The sequence below is a fragment of the Dendropsophus ebraccatus genome, chromosome 11 (assembly GCF_027789765.1).
Source record: "Dendropsophus ebraccatus isolate aDenEbr1 chromosome 11, aDenEbr1.pat, whole genome shotgun sequence".
NCBI classification, from domain to species: domain Eukaryota; kingdom Metazoa; phylum Chordata; class Amphibia; order Anura; family Hylidae; genus Dendropsophus; species Dendropsophus ebraccatus.
In genome coordinates, this window is record NC_091464.1 from 80,452,161 (window position 1) to 80,467,280 (window position 15,120).

At 45.5% G+C, this 15,120-nt stretch overlaps 1 protein-coding gene across 1 annotated transcript in view; it reads left to right on the plus strand.

Annotated features, from left to right (window-relative positions):
- Positions 1-5,876: 5,876 nt before the first annotated feature.
- CLTRN (collectrin, amino acid transport regulator) overlaps positions 5,877-15,120 on the plus strand; it is a 46,809-nt gene continuing 37,565 nt past the window's right edge. The window contains exons 1-2 of the mRNA XM_069944931.1: positions 5,877-5,884; positions 11,714-11,800. Coding sequence (XP_069801032.1) covers positions 5,877-5,884; positions 11,714-11,800 — 95 coding nt within the window. The remainder of the gene's footprint in view (positions 5,885-11,713; positions 11,801-15,120) is intronic.

Below are 15,120 nucleotides of genomic sequence, written 5' to 3' on the forward strand. Positions count from 1 at the left end.
CTGTGCTGTTATGCAATGTTCTGCAGCTATAGGGGCTGTGGCTGTGCTGTTATGCAATGTTCTGCAGCTATAGGGGCTGTGGCTGTGCTGTTATGCAATGTTCTGCAGATATAGGGGCTCTGGCTGTACTGTTATGCAATGTTCTGCAGGCATAGGGCCTCTGGCTGGACTCCAACCTTTGTATATTTTCATGCACAGCAGGGATAGGAGGCCGCTGTACTACACATGTGCACCAATATACAGACGTGGGTTATGGCCAGGCCTGCTCATAATCAATTTAAGAGAGGCCTTAACCCTTTAAGAACCAGGCTAATTTTTGTTTTTGCACTTTTATTTCCTCCTCAAGTTTAAAAGACTATAGCGCTTGCATTTTATACAGACAGACTCACATGAGCCCTTACTTTTTCCCCAATTGTACTTTGTAATGACTTAAAGGGGTACACCAGCGAAAATCTTTGTCTTTCAAATCAACTGGTTTCAGAACGTTATATAGATTTGTAATTTACTTCTATTTAAAAAATCTCCAGTCTTCCAGTACTTATCAGCTACTATATGTCCTGTAGGAAGTGGTGTATTCTCTCCAGTCAGACACAGTGCTCGGTGCCGCCACCTCTATCCATGTCGGGAACTGTCCAGAGCAGCAGCAAATCCCCATAGAAAACATCTCCTGCTCTGGACAGTTCCTGACATGGACAGTAAGTGCTTGGCTACCTCCAGTTCTCCTACAGAGTGGTAGTATACAACAGTACAGTGCTTGGCTACCTCCAGTTCTCCTACAGAGTGGTAGTATACAACAGTACAGTGCTTGGCTACCTCCAGTTCTCCTACAGAGTGGTAGTATACAACAGTACAGTGCTTGGCTACCTCCAGTTCTCCTACAGAGTGGTAGTATACAAGAGTACAGTGCTTGGCTACCTCCAGTTCTCCTACAGAGTGGTAGTATACAACAGTACAGTGCTTGGCTACCTCCAGTTCTCCTACAGAGTGGTAGTATACAAGAATATGGTGCTTTGCTACCTCCAGTTCTCCTACAGAGTGGTAGTATACAAGAGTACAGTGTTTAGCTACCTCCAATTCTCCTACAGAGTGGTAGTATACAACAGTACAGTGCTTGGCTACCTCCAGTTCTCCTACAGAGTGGTAGTATACGAGAGTACAGTGCTTGGCTACCTCCAGTTCTCATATAAAGTGGTAGTATACAACAGTACAGTGCTTGGCTACCTCCAGTTCTCCTACAGAGTGGTAGTATACAAGAGTACAGTGCTTGGCTACCTCCAGTTCTCCTACAGAGTGGTAGTATACAACAGTACAGTGCTTGGCTACCTCCAGTTCTCCTACAGAGTGGTAGTATACAACAGTACAGTGCTTTGCTTCCTCCAGTTCTCCTACAGAGTGGTAGTATACAAGAGTACGGTGCTTGGCTACCTACTGTTCTACAGAGTGGTAGTATACAAGAGTACAGTGCTTGGCTACCTCTAGTTCTCCTACAGAGTGGTAGTATACAACAGTACAGTGCTTGGCTACCTCCAGTTCTCCTACAGAGTGGTAGTATACAACAGTACAGTGCTTGGCTACCTCCAGTTCTCCTACAGAGTGGTAGTATACAACAGTACAGTGCTTGGCTACCTCCAGTTCTCCTACAGAGTGGTAGTATACAAGAGTACAGTGCTTGGCTACCTCCAGTTCTCCTACAGAGTGGTAGTATACAAGAGTACAGTGCTTGGCTACCTCCAGTTCTCCTACAGAGTGGTGTTCCGCCTCCCTATCTGAGCAGTCAATGGCTTGCACTGACCATGAACCCAGCAGTGCGGTAAATCAGGGAGCAAGCAGTCAGGGGAGCAGGGAAGAGGGGTATGTTTCTTTTCTTACTTTCAGCCTAAGCACAGGTTAAAAATTACCAGCTAGCTGAAAAGCTTCTATGTTATGTGTGGACACACACGCCTATTTTTGGTAGCAGTTTACAATGTTTTTGCTTCTACAACCTCTCCCCTGTATTATGCCTTATTTTTGTGTTTGTGATGTGCCTGGTATACAGAAAAAAAATATATATTTTAACTAAAACTAATTGTCCTGTTTTGTTATCTTTGTGGTTTATTAAAAACATTAAAGGCAATCTGTCACTAGGTTTATTTTGCCTTAAATGAGGGCAGAATAAACTAGAACAGAAATGCTGAACAGATCGGTGTATTACTGACATCATCCTGTTCAGCCGTTCTCCTAATATGCAGGAGAATCGGATTCTTGCCACACCCTTCCCTCCGCCCTCCAGCTGCTGATTGACAGTGGACTGCCTATATACAGCATAGATAGATAACTGCCAAATAGGAGCTGGTGGGCGGGGTTTTTGGCCCACCAGCCCATGAATATCCAGGACTACTGAGCTCATGCACATAATGGAGAGGACTACTTATTGTCCATGTTATTCAGGAGGATATCTCTGGATCAGCTGCACAGTACAATGTAAGTGATACATCATTCTGTTCAGCTTCTCTGTCACTAGTTTATGCTACCCTGAGATAGGACACCACAATTCTACTGACAGAGTCTTCTTAAAGGGATACTATCAGCAGGTGACAAGCATCTAATCTGCTGTTGTGTCCCCACAGGGCACTGAGAATAAAGGTTTTGTTCTTACTTTGATTCTCTGTGCTGTTTTTGGGAACTCTGCAGTTTATTAAATACTACGGCCCACAGTGCACCGATCCGGCCAGCCCTTTCTAATGAATATTGGTGCGACGTTCTGCAGTGACATCACAATGGTGTTCATCACTGCAGGGTTCCGGATGACTATTCATTAGAAGGGACGGGTCAGATCAATGCACTAATGGTGGTAGTCCTGCCCCCAGGTGCATAAAACCGCCTCATTTATATATCAAATAAACGACACAGTACCTGGAAACAGGTAAAAAAAAATTGCCTTCATCCTTAGCGCCCTGTATGCTACAGGGACATATCGGCAGATTAGATGCTTTTTACCTGCCAATAGACCCAGATGTGTGTAGTTACTCTACTCACAAGTCTATGGAGACAGCTGAGGAGCGTACTGGAGAGCACTCATATATGTGCTACCTGATCCTCTACCAACTTCTAGAAGTTTAGAGGGATCCCTGAAACAACAATTGTATCACGGAGCTATGATAAAGTGTCACTGTCGTTTACTTTTTTTTTTTTTGCAGAAATCAATATTACAGGCGATATTAAGAAACGTTGTAATTGGGTTTATTAGCCAAAAAATGCATTTTTATAATTAAAAATCAGTTTGAAGCTCTCCCCCCGTCTTCATGGTTCTCTATGGAGAGGGGAGAGGTGGAGGGAGATGAGGCACCAAAACAGGACAACAAAGAGTTAATTTACAGCTTCATCACCAGGCTATTTCCTCTGAAGTCAGCACTGACCTCTCTGATCTCTGAATACCGGCTTTCACACAAGTCCCACTGTGTAATCCTTTGTTCTCTGCTGGCAGCTAATCTCCCCCTCCCTTCTCCATAGAACAGACAGGGCCAACTGATGTAAAAGAGTTAAGATTTCCTGATAATGAGCAGTGGATGAGAGAGAGGAGGAGGGGGGGACCTGGGGAAAGTCTTTTTGAATACAGATAATGGCATATTTGCCTAATAAATCCAATTACAAAGTTTCTTGAAATTGCCTGGACTATTGATTTCTGCAAAAAGTTTAGTTTAGTTTAGTTAAACGCGTCATTGTGATCAAGTTATCACAGGCGACATCTATATGTATATTGCTGTATGTCTGGAGCCCATGCTGCTATATACCCAGTGTTTGCCCAGATTCTCCCATCAGACGTCACTTGGTGTCACAGGTAGAGGGATTACAGATACAAAATAACACTGTGAGACCAGCTGGCAATATGTCCATGCAATGATCAAAGGGTTCTGGGACAATGAAGTAGGGACCAGACGTCTGAGAGAATAATGGGCAGGATGGGTATTTAAAGGCACCAAACATGGCTCATGGGAGGGGGGGCAAAGAAGGAGAGGGGGGTCACAGGAAGAGGACTGAGGAGACCGGAAGGGTTGTGGTAACTATGGTTGTATTTCATATTGTTGGAAATGTAATATGTTAGTTTTGTCTAGTGTAATGCTTATTGTTGATTGTTTACATTGTTTTGTATTTTTGTAATTATTATTGCTTTCTGCTCTTTTATAAATCTTTATGCAACTCTCATAACAAATATAAAAGCAAAGTTCCACTCTGACAATATGTGATTTACTTTACACTCACTCTTGTGTTTCATTTACTGGCCCAACCTCAAATCTAGACCCAGTAAGAGGGTGGTGTATATAATATATATATATATACTCTAGATATATATTTATATATACACAATAATTGGCGAGCCAGGCAGGGGGTTGGGGCGCAGTTGTGGGGACATTTGTGAATGTAAATATTGCCTGTTGTGGAGTTTTGAATTTATATTTGTTAGTTAGTTTGTTGATTGTTGTGTAAGAGTCAATGTAATGGAGGGATCTGAAGATGCATGGTTACAGGTGAAATGTTTTCTGAGGGTGCGTTCACACCTACCGCATCCGCAGCTTATTTTTCTGCGGAAATCCGCAGGTCTGGTAGTGCAGATTTCAACCTGCGAGAAATCCGCGTATGTGTGCGTTTTGCGGTTTTTCTGCAGCAAGTTTATCGCAACTGAAATGTCCGTTTAGAATGAGAGACATTTTAAACGGACATTTCAGTTGCGATAAACTTGCTGCGGAAAAACCGCAAAACACACACATCCCCCTCATGTACCATATCACCGCCTCCCGCTCATGTACCATATCACCACCTCCCCCTCATGTACCATACCACCACCTCCCTCTCATGTACCATATCACCGCCTCCCCCTCATGTACCATACCACCGCCTCCCCCTCATGTACCACACCACCTACTCCCCCTCATGTACCATACCACCGCCTCCCCCTCATGTACCACACCACCTCCTCCCCCTCATGTACCATACCACCGCCTCCTCCTCATGTACCATACCACCGCCTCCCCCTCATGTACCATATCACCGTCTTCCCCTCATGTACCATACCACCGTCTCCCCCTCATGTACCAATCTACCGCCTCCCCCTCATGTACCAATCCACCGCCTCCCCCTCATGTACCAATCCACCGCCTCCCCCCCCATGTACCGTGCCTGTGTCCCCTTAACCCCTTGTGTACTGTGTCACCATCTCCCCCTCATACCATGTTTCATCTTTTTATCTGTTGCAGAACTACAACTCCCATTATGTGATGTTGTCCTGCATATTATTACACACCATGATGGGAGATGTAGTTCTACTGTGCCACTGCCTCCCCCCTCCTATACCGTGTCAACCTTTAATTTGTTGCAGAACTACAACTCCCATTTTAACTGCCAATAGCACATGATGGGAGTTGTAATTCTGCTACCTGGATGGCCGCAGGTTGCAAAATTACAACTCCAATCATGCCCTGATGGCAATCCATGATGGGAGCTGTAGTTCTGCAACCTGGATGGCCACAGGTTGCACAACTACAACTCCCATCATGCCCTGATGGCAAACTATGATGGTAGTTGTAATTCTGCAACCTGGATGGCCACAGTTTGCAAAACTACAACTCCCATCATGCCCTGATGGCAATCCATGATGGTAGTTATAGTTCTGCAACCTAAATGGCCGCAGGTTGCACAACTACAACTCCCATAATGCCCTGATGGCAATCCTTTATGGTAGTTGTAGTTTTACAACCTAAATGGCCGCAGGTTGCACATCTACGACTCCCATCATGGATTGCCATCAGGGCATGATGGGAGTAGTAGTTTAAGGGGTAGTCTCACCTGTCCTGGATCCTGCTGTTCTCCTTCATTTCTGTTGAGGTCCCCGAGGTGGCAGGATGCCGAGGTAAGATGAAGGAGGTGTCGGGCCGGTCAGCGCAGGGGATTGGGGGGTCGGGGCCGGGCCGAGTAGCGCCGCTAAAGTCACGGGGGGTTGAGACCGGGCAGCGCCTCTGAGTGGGGGGGGGGGGAGGGAATGGGGGATTGGGAGCCGGGCAGCGCCACTGAGTGGGGGGGGGGGGGGGGGGGATGGGGGTTCGGGAGCCGGGCAGCGCCGCTGAGGGGAGATAGCTGGCATCCAGGTCCAGGGGAGTGATGGTGGGGCCGGGGGCCTGCAGCGCAGCGCCGCTGAGGGGGTGAGGGATAGGGGGTCAGAGGCTGGGCAGTGCTAGATCCGGACTCCGCTCCAGGACCTCAGCAGCGCCTCTGCTCCGGGGGGATGGACGGAGAGGTCGGGCGGCCAGCAGGGCAGCAGTGAGTTCCCAGGATCCAGCGCTGCCAGGGTCTTTATACTGCCAGGGGCTATATACTACCCCCTCCACCAATATACTACATATACACATGTGCTGCTATATACCACACTATACTGCTAAATAGTGTGGAGCTGCCATGCTGTGCACACGCGTTAGTAATGGAGTGCACAGCTTGTCTGGATCCTCAGCCCCTCTATATGCTGGAACTTGTAGTACAACAATTACAGCTGAAATATTATGACTGGTTCTTTATAAATTAAGAGGCGTTTGAGGTTCTGCAGCAGCGGAGGTGTAGTATGAGGTTCTGCAGCAGCGGAGGTGTAGTATGAGGTTCTGCAGCAGCTGAGGTGTAGTATGAGGTTCTGCAGCAGCTGAGGTGTATGATGATGTTCTGCAGCAGCTGAGGTGTATGATGATGTTCTGCAGCAGCTGAGGTGTAGTGTGATGTTCTGCAGCAGCTGAGGTGTATGATGAGGTTCTGCAGCAGCTGAGGTGTAGTGTGATGTTCTGCAGCAGCTGAGGTGTATGATGAGGTTCTGCAGCAGCTGAGGTGTAGTGTGATGTTCTGCAGCAGCTGAGGTGTATGATGAGGTTCTGCAGCAGCTGAGGTATATGATGAGATTCTGCAGAACATCATAATACATAATGAGAAAATTATAAGTTTACTAATAGCTGAGGTATCGACGTGAGAATAGTTCCTACACAATTGATTCTAGTATCGGGGGAGGGGGGGGGGGGGCGCCATTTTAATTTTCGCCTCAAGCAGCAGAAAAGCTAGAATCGGCCCTGTGTGTATCCAAAGAGCCTGATGTAGGAAACGGTGATACTAGTGTAGCCTCTGAAATGTTAAAAATGTTACGTTGAAATAGAATAGAATACAAACCAGTGAGGTGCTTTTCATGTGGATGTGTGGGGCATATTGCTAAATTTTGTCAAATTTCTTTTAAGGGAAAACAGAAAGGGGACAATAGGAGAAAATGTTTTGCCTGTGGTCTCTTGGGCCACATTGCATGATATTGCCCCGGCCACAGAGAAAAGTGTGTGAATCTGGTAAAAACTTAAATGTGGTAAAGCAGGTCACATTTCTAGACATTAATATAGTTTAAGGAATAAAATAAAGGGTGTAAAACCTCAGAAGAATGGAACCAAAATGGAAGGAGGACAAAGGGAAATGTCTTCCTCATGGTGGGGACTGGGAGATGGCAGAGAGGCCATATTAGACGTCTCCGCTGGGTTCCATATCAGGAGGTTAAGGGCCCTATTCCACGGGCCGAGCAGGGCCCGATCAACGATGTAAACGAGCGCTCGTTTACTGGGCCTATTCCACGGCCCGATGATCGTTGAGCGAGGGCTGTAGGGACATCGTTAATGATGTCCTTGCAGCCCTTGCAACATACATTACCTGCAGGGCTTCTCCTCCGCTCTGTCTTCCTCCCCGTCTCCCGCACGCTCTAGCTTCAGAATGGCCTGTCAGCTGACAGGCCACTCAGCCAATCACAAGCCACGGCGGTCCCAGCTGTGGCTGGTGTAAGATATAACCCCTGTACTGTAGCTGGTGTAAGATATAACCCCTGTACTGTAACTGGTGTAAGATATAACCCCTGTACTGTAGCTGTGGCTGGTGTGAGATATAACCCCTGTACTGTAGCTGTACCTGGTGTAAGATATAACCCCTGTACTGTAACTGGTGTGAGATATAACCCCTGTACTGTAACTGGTGTAAGATATAACCCCTGTACTGTAACTGGTGTAAGCTATAACCCCTGTACTGTAGCTGTGGCTGGTGTAAGATATAACCCCTGTACTGTAGCTGGTGTAAGATATAACCCCTGTACTGTAACTGGTGTGAGATATAACCCCTGTACTGTAACTGGTGTAAGATATAACCCCTGTACTGTAGCTGTACCTGGTGTAAGATATAACCCCTGTACTGTAACTGGTGTAAGATATAACCCCTGTACTGTAGCTGTGGCTGGTGTGAGATATAACCCCTGTACTGTAGCTGTACCTGGTGTAAGATATAACCCCTGTACTGTAACTGGTGTAAGATATAACCCCTGTACTGTAGCTGGTGTAAGATATAACCCCTGTACTGTAATTGGTGTAAGATATAACCCCTGTACTGTAACTGGTGTGAGATATAACCCCTGTACTGTAACTGGTGTAAGATATAACCCCTGTACTGTAACTGGTGTGAGATATAACCCCTGTACTGTAGCTGTACCTGGTGTAAGATATAACCCCTGTACTGTAACTGGTGTAAGATATAACCCCTGTACTGTAACTGGTGTGAGATATAACCCCTGTACTGTAGCTGGTATGAGATATAACCCCTCTACTGTAACTGGTGTAAGATATAACCCCTGTACTGTACTGTAGCTGGTATGAGATATAACCCCTGTACTGTACCTGGTGTAAAATATAACCCCTGTACTGTAGCTGTGGCTGGTGTGAGATATAACCCCTGTACTGTAACTGGTGTAAGATATAACCCCTGTACTGTAACTGGTGTGAGATATAACCCCTGTACTGTAGCTGTAGCTGGTATGAGATATAACCCCTGTACTGTAACTGGTGTAAGATATAACCTCTGTACTGTAGCTGTACCTGGTATGAGATATAACCCCTGTACTGTAGCTGTAGCTGGTATGAGATATAACCCCTGTACTGTAGCTGTAGCTGGTATGAGATATAACCCCTGTACTGTAGCTGTGGCTGGTGTGAGATATAACCCCTGTACTGTAACTGGTGTAAGATATAACCCCTGTACTGTAACTGGTGTAAGATATAACCCCTGTACTGTAACTGGTGTGAGATATAACCCCTGCACTGTAACTGGTGTAAGATATAACCCCTGCACTGTAACTGGTGTAAGATATAACCCCTGTACTGTAACTGGTGTAAGATATAACCCCTGTACTGTAACTGGTGTAAGATATAACCCCTGTACTGTAACTGGTGTAAGATATAACCCCTGTACTGTAGCTGTAGCTGGTATGAGATATAACCCCTGTACTGTAACTGGTGTAAGATATAACCCCTGTACTGTAACTGGTGTAAGATATAACCCCTGTACTGTAGCTGTAGCTGGTATGAGATATAACCCCTGTACTGTAGCTGTGGCTGGTGTGAGATATAACCCCTGTACTGTAACTGGTGTAAGATATAACCCCTGTACTGTAACTGGTGTGAGATATAACCCCTGCACTGTAACTGGTGTAAGATATAACCTCTGTACTGTAACTGGTGTAAGATATAACCCCTGTACTGTAACTGGTGTAAGATATAACCCCTGTACTGTAGCTGTAGCTGGTATGAGATATAACCCCTGTACTGTAACTGGTGTAAGATATAACCCCTGTACTGTAACTGGTGTAAGATATAACCCCTGTACTGTAGCTGTAGCTGGTATGAGATATAACCCCTGTACTGTAGCTGTGGCTGGTGTGAGATATAACCCCTGTACTGTAACTGGTGTAAGATATAACCCCTGTACTGTAACTGGTGTGAGATATAACCCCTGTACTGTAACTGGTGTGAGATATAACCCCTGCACTGTAACTGGTGTAAGATATAACCCCTGTACTGTAGCTGGTGTAAGATATAACCCCTGTACTGTAACTGGTGTAAGATATAACCCCTGTACTGTAACTGGTATGAGATATAACCCCTGTACTGTAGCTGTAACTGGTGTGAGATATAACCCCTGTACTGTAGCTGTAACTGGTGTGAGATATAACCCCTGTACTGTAACTGGTGTGAGATATAACCCCTGTACTGTAACTGTAGCTGGTATGAGATATAACCCCTGTACTGTAGCTGGTGTCTGATAAAGCACCAGCTGAATGAATGATAATGTAGTCACCATTGTGAGGCTAATGTAAATGGGGATCCTTTGTTATTGTTGTTGTGGACAGTCGCACCTCTCTGTGAATGTTGCAGACAGTAAACAACACTCCGCCTCCTGTACTCATTCTGATGTGCAGACTGTTGCATAATTTTTGTAACTTTTTTTTCTTGCATTCGTCTCAATGGCAACTAATTTAATGATTTTTTTTTTAACAGATTGCATGCTCCTTTACTGCCAGGAAAGAGCGAATATAGTAAAATAATGGTATAGCAAGCAGCAGTCTGTATTTTTATTTTGACTTGTATTTTTTGTTTTGTGTTGTGTAATGTCAGTATACATGTAGTGTCTATTTGTGCCATTTAATGTCTGTCACAACAAACACATACAGTTTCTCGTTGTCTGTCTAGTCCCAACAAAATCTATGGATATAGCCATTACTATGCACAAATCCACACTTTACTTGTGTAATCTATGAAATTCATGGTTTCTATATATTTTTGGTTTCTAAAATTGTGGCTTCATGAGGTTACAAACAAAAAGTCTTCCTGTAAATTTGTTGGTTTTGTCTTTTTATAGTAACTTTGAGGTAATAAAGAGGTACCGAGACATAAGTGCCATGGTCAACCTTAGCAATTGGCCTGAGGTAACATATTGGGGGAGATTTATGAAAGGGTGTAAATATACACCTGGTGTAAACTGCCCACAGCAACCAATCACAGCTCAGCTTTCAGCTCTGGTAAAATATAAGAGGAGCTGTGATTGGTTGCTGTGGACAGTTTACACCAGGTGTATATTTACACCCTTTCATAAATCTCCCCCATTGGGTTAGAGTAATATTACCTGAAGCCACCGGTAACTATGTAAAGCTCACACCCATTATCTCCTTGTTTGTGAATATGTTTTGCTTTCTGCCCCAACCTGGATATGTGACTGCTCCAGTACCAGCAAGCAGGAAAGTGTCCTGCAATATGTGCTTTCTGTTATGGACTTAAGGTCTAGTTCACACGGAGTAAAAATGTCGGAATCCCGCAGCAGAACTCTCCATTTGATATCCTGCCAGCCTCCGTGTCAATATTGGCAGTCTATAAGAGGGCTCGTGCCTCCTTTCTCCGCCCGGAAGAATTGACATGTCAATTCTTCCAAGCGGAGAGAGGAGGCGTGCGAGCCCTCCCATAGACTGCCAATATTGACACAGCGGCTGGCGGTATTCAATGCGAAGAGTTCCACCGTGGGATTCTGCCAGTTTTACTCCGTTTGAACTGGAAGGGTGTAAGTGGCACCTAACAAAGGAATGAGCACAGTCAAGAGAAACCAAAGCAGATGACCCAAAGAGTCCGTCATTCTCAGAGGCGGCAGAGCAGCCACAGGCGTCTGAGGGCCCAGGGAGGACAGCCTGAACCAGCAACATGGTGATGGTCACAAATGCATCGATGAGCAGATTGTGTGGACTTTCTTTGGGGGGGGGGGGGGGGGAATGGTTTTATGTTTTTCTTTCTGGGTGGTGTGAAGTCTATAAGGATAAAGTGGCTAAAAGATTAAATAGAATTTATAGAAATGTCTGTGAATATAATAGAGGGAAATTTAATTTCACAGAACATGAATATGGATGGTCGTCCAATCACGTCGATCTCGGTAACTGTGATCACCTCCAACTGAAAAGGTATCAGCCCATCCTCCTCCTACACTACACAGATGTATAAAGGCACCATGTATTGTAATTCTTTATTGGTTTAGAGCAGTGCTTCTCAAACTGTGAGGCGGGTCTCACCAGTGAGGCGCCCCCTAGTTGTTGGTGAGGCCCAGCTGGGGAGCCAGCTTTCACAAAAGTAACTACAATCTGCACAGTCCTTTTACATTAGCAAAAATCTCCATTTTAGTAACATTATTAATTTATTTTATACTTGCTTTATTAGTATATAGAGTTTGGGAGAAAGGTGAAAGGTAGCCCTAGCATTATTTTAAACTTTCAAATGGACTTTCACCACAGATAATGATGCCCAGGTGCCCTCTTGATCAGTCTGGTGAGGCCTAGGCATTGCCTTGGTCTGTTGGGTGAGGCTCCAATAGAAAAAGTTTGAGAAGCACTGGTTTAGAGGGCTCATTACCTCTACGAGTCATTCCTCTCCAGGGGGGGATCTGTAAGAAATGGACCTTAGAAAGTATATATCTTATATCAGGCCATATTGGATATATAATATAAGGTATCTATTTATTGGAATTAAGATGGCAGACTACAGATGTAGCCGGGGTGAACATGATCCCTGACACAAAAATTGTTATGTAAAGTCAATTAGTTTAGTTAAACGCGTCATTGTGATCAAGTTGATACAGGCTACATGTATGTGTATATTGATGTATGTCTGTATTGTTGTGAGTCCATGCAGGCTAAATACCCAGTGTTTGCCCAGATTCTCCCATCAGATGTCACTTGGTGTCACAGGTAGAGGGATTACAGATACAAGATAACACTGTGAGACCAGCTGGCAAAATGTCCATGCAATGATCAAAGGGTTCTGGGACAATGAAGTAGAAATGGGACGTCTGAGAGAATAGAGGGAAACAATGGTAAAAAAACAAAACACCATGTATGGCTTATTGGGGGGGGGGGGGGGACAGGAAGAGGAGGAGAGGAAGGGCAGAGGAGGACAGAAAGGGGAGGAGAGGAAGGGCAGAGGAGGACAGGAAGAGGAGCAGAGGAAGAGCAGAGGAGGACAGGAAGAGGAGGAGAGGAAGGGCAGAGGAGGACAGGAAGAGGAGCAGAGGAAGAGCAGAGGAGGAGAGGAAGGGCAGAGGAGGACAGGAAGAGGAGGAGAGGAAGGGCAGAGGAGGACAAGAAGAGGAGGAGAGGAAGGGCAGAGGAGGACAGGAAGAGGAGCAGAGGAAGACAGGAAGAGGAGGAGAAGAAGGGCAGAGGAGGACAGGAAGAGGAGGAGAAGAAGGGCAGAGGAGGACAGGAAGAGGAGGTCACAGGAAGAGGAGCAGAGGAAGGGCAGAGGAGGACAGGAAGAGGAGGTCACAGGAAGAGGAGGAGAAAAGGGCAGAGGAGGACAGGAAGAGGAGGTCACAGGAAGAGGAGCAGAGGAGGACAGGAAGAGGAGGAGAAGAAGGGCAGAGGAGGACAGGAAGAGTAGGTCACAGGAAGAGTAGGACAGGAAGGGCAGAGGAGGACAGGAAGAGGAGGTCACAGGAAGAGGGGCAGAGGAGGACAGGAAGGGCGGAGGAGAGGAAGGACAGAGGAGGACAGGAAGGGCAGAGGAGGACATTAAGGGCAGAGGAGGACAGGAAGAGGAGGAGAGTAAGGGCAGAGGAGGACAGGAAGAGGAGGCCACAGGAAGAGGAGGAGAGGAAGGGCAGAGGAGCACAGGAAGAGGACGAGAGGAAGGGCAGAGGAGGACAGGAAGAGGAGGTCACAGGAAGAGGAGGACAGGAAGAGGAGGAGAGGACAGGAAGAGGAGGAGAGGAAGGGAAGAGGAGGTCATGGGAAGAGGAGGAGAGGAAGGGCAGAGGAGGACAGGAAGAGGAGGTCACAGGAAGAGGAGGACAGGAAGGGCAGAGGAGGACAAGAAGAGGAGGAGAGGAAGGACGGAAGGACAGGATGAAGAGAGAGGAGACCTGAAGGAGATGGAGACGTGTGTGTTTAGAGTCTGGTATATATATATATATATGTATATATATATATATATATGTATATATATATATATATATTAGTGGTGCCTTGGATTACGAGCATAATCCGTCCAGGACCGCGCTAGTAATCCAAATCCACTCTTAAACCAAAGCACATTTTCCCATAAAAAAAAATCACTGATATATAGACAATTGGTTCCACACCCCAAAAATAACAATTTTTTTTTTATTCTGAATAACATGTAAAACAAATGAAACAAACATTCAGAAACAGCAGAATATGTGATATTATAAGTTACTGTACAGTAATGGAGAGGATTGAAAACACAAGGGCGGACAGAGACTGCAGGGAGCAGGAAGGAATGAGCAGGACATATGTGGGCACATACATGCAGCACTCTCTGTCTGGGGAGAGAGAGGTTACAGCTATGGAGAGATTACCTCCACAGTCCTGTCCCCTGATGTAAGCCCCAGCCTTAAGTGGACCTGCTATGATTTGGAAGGTGAGGGAGACTTCCTGGGTCAGAGTACAGGGCTGTAGACCCCGCTATGCAGGCCATGTCCCTCCTCCACTCCCCCTCCCACCCAGTACAGGGGGCTCTTACACCAAAGCAATGCTCTTAAACCAAAACTGTGAGCTCGTCTTGCAAAACGCTCTCAATCCAAGTTACGCTTAAACCAAGGTACTACTGTATATGTTCTATCTATATTCTAGGTATATATTTATAAATACATAATAATTCTTACAAAATAAAATGTGAATTGAGCAACAAAGAGTATAAAGAAGCTTGTAAAGCCCTCACAGTATTATGTAATTACCACTTTGGTGCCTTTATCCTGTATTTAGAATCATTCTATTATTCTGATGCAATTCGCTCATGTGGTTAATCTTTATTCGCGGCAGGTATTATGTAAGCGTGGTTCTTGCTGCTGTTAATTTATCACCTATGAATGATAATCTCCTCAGCATATTGTGTGGCTGCTAATTAACCGATGTGTGAACAGAACCCTTGGGTGGGCCTGACGCTCCTGCGGCTGCCATGTGTGAAAGACCCGGACAGCACCAGGCTGCTGCACACATGGCTCATATATATGTTCTAGCTATATCATCATACATTACTGACACTAGGCAGTCTGCTTTTGTTAATTACTATATCTTATATCCCTATTGTACAATGTGCTCCAGCTTTGACAATGCAGTCCAATGTACATCTTGTGTTATGTATGCAATCCTTGAGGGTGCATATTGTTGTGTGAGATGCGTGCACGTTGCTTGGAAGCCCAGATACCGGATTTAAATTGTAGTGAACTGGTACGGGCCCCTAAGTCTTTATTGAACCTGAGTTAGGCAAC